The sequence below is a fragment of the Hemitrygon akajei genome, chromosome 31 (genome assembly GCF_048418815.1).
Source record: "Hemitrygon akajei chromosome 31, sHemAka1.3, whole genome shotgun sequence".
Lineage (NCBI taxonomy): Eukaryota > Metazoa > Chordata > Chondrichthyes > Myliobatiformes > Dasyatidae > Hemitrygon > Hemitrygon akajei.
In genome coordinates, this window is record NC_133154.1 from 15,349,739 (window position 1) to 15,356,537 (window position 6,799).

A 6,799-nucleotide genomic window follows, 5' to 3' on the forward strand; every position below is an offset into this window, starting at 1 on the left:
GTGTTTCAACAGAAAATAAAGGCTGTACCTGGGTTTAAATAGAACATACAGTGGATTTGCTCAGTATAATGTGATTGGCTAAAAGTTAACTCTAGCCTTGCAGCTTATAAGTAAAGGCACCTTTTAACTTGACACGTTTGATGGGTTAGACTCCACCAATAAAAGTCTGCTGCGAGGGATAAATTGCAACACGACAGTTGAGTTCAGCGAATTTATTTCAAATATATACTGGGAGATATTAGTACCTCTCCTAGGCACATTTGGAAAAAATAGTTCCGAAAAAAAATCTTAACAGCAGTTAGGTAAATCGATGCAACAGATTCGTCATAATTAAGTCAAAGAGGATTCAAAGTTCAAAAGTAAATTTATTATCAAAGTCAACCCTGAGATTCATTTTCTTGTGGGCATACTCAATAAATCCATAATAGAATAATAACCATAAATCAATGAAAGACATCACCAATTTGGGCGTTCAAACAGTGTGCAAAAGACAACAGACTGTGTACATACAAAAAGAAAGAAAAAAGTAACAATTAAATAAATGTCGATAGGAACATTTAAATGATGGGGCAAGTGAAGTTGAGTGTCTAATGGTTGAGGGGTGGTAAGTGTTCCTGAACCTGGTGGTGTGAGTCCTGAGGCTCCTGAATCTTCCTGAAGGCAGCAGGGAGGAGACCAGGTCCTTGGTGGTGGGGGTCCCTAATGATGGATGCTGCTTTTCTGCGACAGCGTTTCATATAGATGTGCTCAATGGTGGAGAGAGGTTTACCCGTGAATCGACTGAGCCGTATTTACTACTTCTTGCAGGATTTTCCGTTCAAGGGCATTGGTGTTTCAATACCAGGCTGTGATGCAGCCAGTCGGTATACTCACCACTGTAACTTTGTCAAAGTTATTGAAAGCTGTTGCCGCTTTGACTTAGTGGCAGCATTTTCTGACTCACAGGTTATTGGTTGAAGCCTCATACAGGGAGCTTGAGGGTAAAGACCCGCGCTGCCACCCCATCACAGTGGATGAGGGAGTATTGCACTATAAACTGGACCGAAACCCGAAATACCCAGCTTCGCCAGTAGAGGGCGTGAAAGAACGCGAGAATTAACATTTTTTTCATCCGGCGCATCTGGGAAGTTAATAACTTGTACGATTTCGATTTAAGCTGCGCAATACAACCCTCCAACAGGTGTGCACTGCTCTAGCGCCGTCGCTTCGCCTAATACTTGCGGGCGCGTCGCGGGGAGCCGAGCCGTACACATTGGGAGACTCGATGTAGATCGGCTTTGTTGCGGGAAATTTTCCGCTCATTGAAGTACTGGAGCTGGGATCGGGCTGGGATCTGGAATCCTGATGAAGGATCTCGACCCAAAAGGTCGTCTTCATTTCCCTCCGGAGATGGAACCGCTGAGTTCCACCGGCATTTTGTTTGTTACTTCTCTTAAAGAGCGTCATAGAAGAACAACGAAGTCTGATTCCTGTAAACTAATTTACATTTGCTTATGAGTTCAACGTCACTGATCCTCACCAGAGGGGGTTAAATTCATTTTTTAAATCAGAATTAAAGTCCACCCCCCCCCCCCCCGAGCAGGCACATTTCTTGTTTGTTCCCTAACTTGGGTAAAACGATTAAACTACAGATTAATGCAGCGGATGAAATATTGCGCCCCCGGGTTCAGCTAGCGTAACGTTCACAGGCTGAATCCCACCTCAACAACATGGCTGTGAGTGTCCGGGGTCCGATCGCCAACCCCATTTGCGGCACTTCTGCCCTTATATTTCAGAAGTTCTGGCCGTCAAAGGCGCTGCCAAACCGAATGAAATTGCCAACAGCCGGGCTCTCGCTATTTGACTAACGCTCTCTCTTCTTGCGAAGTCTGCAAGAAGTCACGTGGGGGAGGGAGGTGATAGTGGGGGAGGTCGCTGGGGGCATAGGTTGTATGGGCCGAACGGCCTTGCACCCTGGCCTGCCGGCGTGGAGCCCGCCGGGTGGAGCCGGCACAGCCCGATTACTTTCGCCCGCTCAGAATCAGAATCAGGTTTATTATCACCGACTTACATGACGTGTGACATTTGTTGATTTGCGGCAGCAGTGCCGCGCAAAGACATAAATTCACTGCAGATTATAGTAACTAGATAAGAGGGAAACAATAGGGAGGTGTTTTCACGGACCCTTCAGGAATTTGATGTGGAGCTGTTTCAGGATTGTTGAGTGTGGGTTAGGGTCAGCTCCTGCGAGGCTCTCGCTGCCGCTCAGTACAGGGGCAAGTACTCGCCCCAAAGCCGAGTGAGGGGGGTATCGGGTGAAGGGCACTCCGGGAGCTGCCCTTTCATCGTCAGCGGTGTAAAAAACAATCAAAAGTTCAATTCAAAAGTATCTAAAAGCTCCGTGTAGAGGAGCCGGGGCAGGAAGGTGTCCCCCTGTATGCGCCCTCTCCACTATTGTTCCGGCTGGGACCGGGCTGGGCGAACGGCATGTCGCCGATCCCAGCCCAAGGCCCGCAGCCCCCCGCTCAGCCCGCGCACCGGGAGCCCTGAACCCCAAATGGAAGGTGGCGAGGTGGGTGAAAAGAGAGCACATAAGCTAAAATGGCGAACGTGATGTTATCTGTCAACCAGACACGAGAAAGAAAGCGGGGTGGAGTGGGGGATTGGAAGAGAAACTTGTATGAAAAACTTTCCAATCCCGTCTATAGATCCCAGAATCTCAACTCTGTCAAAGCACGGGTTATGAGAATAGACCCCTATTTTATCCTAAAGCCTGAGGAGCCCAGCGTTAGTTAGCCCAGGTCAGTCTAGGCGGGTCAACACAAGACAAACAGCGGGAGCAACTGTATCGTGCATCTTACTTTAGAACCCCCCCAAAAAAAAAACACGCGGGGGCAAAACCTACCCAATCACTCTCACCGAAGACCCTTTATTTAGCATCTGGCTCTGCCGGGCTCCCAAACACAACAAACACCAACGACCCCATGGGTTTAAGCTAAAGTGAAAACAACAGCTCCCTTTAGGCTATATATAGCCTCTGTACCTCGGAGCCACTCTCCGTCCTTTATTCTGCCCCTTGAGTCGCTACTCGGAGCAAAGCGACAACTAATGGGTCCCCTCTCCCCAAAGCACCGACCCTCAGCGTCTACCCCCCAAAATGGATGCGAAAATAAAGCCCTCGGTGAATCTACATTACGCGACTCTCAGCGACCGGCGCGGGGCTCGGTTGTGTGTTAGTTGCCCGTCATTATGGGCTTATTATTCAAAGACACGGCAACCAAACCCTGCCACCCGGCGCCCCTCCGTCTCATTAAGCATTGCTCTCCCCGTTGCAGTTTGGACCGGGTCAATCGGCCGCCGCGATCTCCAGATTTTTGAGCAGAAATCCCAAATCTTGCAAGCGGCTGCAAAGTCCCGGCGTACTTTTGCACCGATTGCCGCGTTGCCGAGCGGCGAAGAGCCCCGGTTTGCAGAGTGGAGCAGAGAGCAGGGAGTTGGCTTGCGGAGAGGTCGGCCGCGTTGACCGGGAAGCGCTGGGAAAAGGCTGGGCTCGGCCGTTTCTGCGAGCGAAGAAACACAGATGCGAGTGCAATTCGCCATTTCAGCCTCTCCATTGCTGCCAACAGCCGCTGTTCTCAATCAGGTCCGCGCTTAGCCTATAAATTCCCCGCGTCAGCCAGCGCCGCAGACGGGGACTTGGAGCCGAAGTGGGAAGGGTGGAGAGGTTGGCGCTGAGAGGCGGCCCGTCTAACTCAACGGTGCTGATCACAACTAACAAGAAAACAAAAAGAGGTCCGTGATCACAATGACTGACAACTCAGCTTCAAAGCCCAAACGTGGCAAAGCAGCAAAGAAAACCCCCACACACCCCAAGTACTCCGAGATGATCACTGGGGTGATCATGGGCTCCAGCAGCCGCTCAGGACTATCCCGCCAAGCCATCCAAAAGCTGGTCAAAAGCCAGTACAAGCTGGCAGACAACGCAGACAGCCAGATCAAACTGTCACTCATGAAGCTGGTGACCAAGGGGGTTCTGGAGAAGACAAAAGGAGTTGGTGCCTCAGGGTCCTTCAAGATCTCCAAGAGCGGGGAGCCCCAGAAGGCAGTTAAAAAGGTGAGGAAGCCAGTGAAGAAGTCCATCTTAAGCAAGAAGGTGGACAAACCCAAGAAGCCGGCCAAAGCCAAGAAGCCGGCTAAGCCGTTGGCTAAAGCCAATAAGGTCAAGGTGCACAAGGCCATGAAGAAGGCGGCAGGGACACCCAAAGGTGCAAAGAAAGCAAAACCGGCGAAAACGAAGGCGGTGAAGGCAAAGGCGGTTAAGAGAAACACCAAGAAGGCAAAACCCCCCAAGCCGCGAGCCAAAACCAGTGTAAAGAAAATGGCTTCCAAAAAGAAGTGAATGAGTTCATCAGACAAGCAGTAATACAGACTTTAGCCATTTCTGTATATAGTTGTTTTAATTTTTTTATCAAATTTTGTTTGATCTTTTACTGAGGTGAATGCAAATGAGTAATGCTAGCATTGTTGACATTTGCTATATTTTGTAGTCATTTTCATATCATGCTTTTATGTACAACATTGGTTAATTGAGCTTAGCCATGCATTGGAAAATTAATTTCTTATGAATCCAATTACTGTCTTTACGTTTCAAATAAAATGGAATCCATGCAATTATGTGGCCTGTTGCATCCTTTCTTTAGTGTTAACTGGTTTTGTTTGTAGGCTTGAAGTTTCCTGTGTATTTGGACTCCCATTTTATAGACTGGGGAGGGTCAAAATGGAGGTCTTCATTTGCCTTTATTCATTGGGAAGTGAAGGGAACAAAGCTTCAACATTCAAGCAACACACACACACAAATCGCTGGAGGATCTCAGCAGGCCAGGTAGCATCTACGGAAAAGAGTAAACTAACGTTTCGGGCCAAAACCCTTCATCGGGACTTCTCATCTTTTTATCCAGCCCTGATGAAGGGTCTCGGCCCGAAACATTGACTGTACTCTTTTCCATAGATCCTGTCTGGCCTGCTGAGTTCCTCCGACATGTATGCGTTGCTTGGATTTCCAGCATCTGCAGATTTTCTCGTGTTTAAAGCCTCAATATTGGCTTATCAGAACTCCTATAGAATTGGATGTTTTCTACAGAAGGGACTCATCAGGCCGGGCAGCGTCTCTGAAAAGGAATGAACAGTAAATGTTAAATCCGAAATGAAGGCCCAAAATGTCAACTGTACATTCCTTTCCATTGATGCTGCTTGACCTGAGTTCCAACATTTTTGTGTGCGTTACTCTGGATTTTCAGTATCTGCAGGATCTCTTGTGTGGACATCTTATGATCCTTTCAATCATCCTGAAGAGGCCTATCAATGCTTACACCCCCACCCCGATTCTGAAAAGCAAGATACTGGGGTGGGGGGGGGGGGGGGACAAGATTTATAAGCCTGTTCAAATTTTCTGAGCAGCTTGTTTGGAAGAACCTCAGCTTGCTCCAAGGTTAGGGTTGGTTGGGGTCAAGACCCTCACAGAGAGAGCTTTGATGTACATGGGTAATGAGAAATGGTGCAAAGTGAAATGGTTGGAAGTGAAGCAAGATCAGGCATGAGCCAAGTGAAGGGGACAGCAGGCCCAACAGGCTGAATGGCCTCTTGTGGCCATGGACAGCCTAATGTGGAGCTAAATGCCAATCCATTCCTGTCGAGTGGTCCTGAGGGTGACTAGCTTCCCCTCCATTTCTAAGGAGGTTTACTAGGCCAAAGTGCGACCTGCGCAGGTGGGAGAAGGTTGTGTGGGTAGTTTGGTAAGGAGTGTGCTGACATTTACGCTGGCCATTGATGGACCCGAGGTTCTCAAAACCCTGCCGACTGCTCTTCCACTGGGTCCAGAGGTTTCCAAGAAGCACTGGGGATGTTGTATTTCATCAAGGAGATTCCCAACCATTTTTTTGCCATGGAAGCTTACCATCAACCCCATGGACCCCAGGTTGGAACCCCCGCTTTAGAACATCCTTGTATATTTTGCAAATTTTTATCCAGGTTCCTTTGAGCATTTACACAGGCAGGTTGAGAAGGTAAATGTCTGCAAAGGCACAGACTAGATGGTGGACAAAGTCCTCACAGTCTTTGGATAGCATGGAAAGTCTATGGCTCAGGTCTGCATCTGGCAGTGAATGTGGACCCTGGCATTTCATTTTTACAAGGGTAATCAGGTGGGAATCCTTGGCGTCTGTTGGCTGTAGGAATCTGTCAGGTCACTTCAACTTTTCACTTTGGACCTACAACCCAAAGAGTCATTGAGAGAGAGGGAGAAAGCACAGAAGCAGCCTCTTTGGCCCACTGAGTCTACGCCAACCATCAACACCCATTATATCAATCTCCCCACAAATTCTACCATTCCCCTGTATGAAAAGGCCAATGATCCACTCGTCTTCGGGATGTGAGAGGAAACTGGAGCACCTGTGCGGTCACAGGAAGAACGTGCAGACTCCACACAGACAGTACCTAAGGTCGGGATCAGACCTGGGATCTCCAGCAGCCCCTTTTGCACCCCCTCCTCTCAACACCCACCCTGGTGGAGAAGAAAAAGAGGCTGCCTGCGTGAGTTGTTCGAGGTGATTAAAAGGTTTAGTAGGTTTGATGGAGAGGAATAATTTCCTGTGGCGGTGGGAGATTCCAGGACCGAAGTAAATAACAATGAGAGCAAGGTTGTCAGGGGCACTTCATGACACAATATGTGGTGGGAACCGGCAACACTCACCTCTACCAAAATGCTGGATGCTTCTGTAGAATCCAGTGGGACCAACTGCCTTTTCTTTAGATGGGCGGATGG

At 48.6% G+C, this 6,799-nt stretch overlaps 1 protein-coding gene across 1 annotated transcript; it reads left to right on the forward strand.

The window, feature by feature from the left end:
* Positions 1-3,650: 3,650 nt before the first annotated feature.
* Positions 3,651-4,650, forward strand: LOC140719482 (histone H1.0-like). Its single transcript, XM_073034186.1, has one exon. It carries the CDS (start codon positions 3,785-3,787, stop codon positions 4,376-4,378), a length of 594 nt encoding a protein of 197 aa, XP_072890287.1. The 5' UTR covers positions 3,651-3,784; the 3' UTR covers positions 4,379-4,650.
* Positions 4,651-6,799: the final 2,149 nt, after the last annotated feature.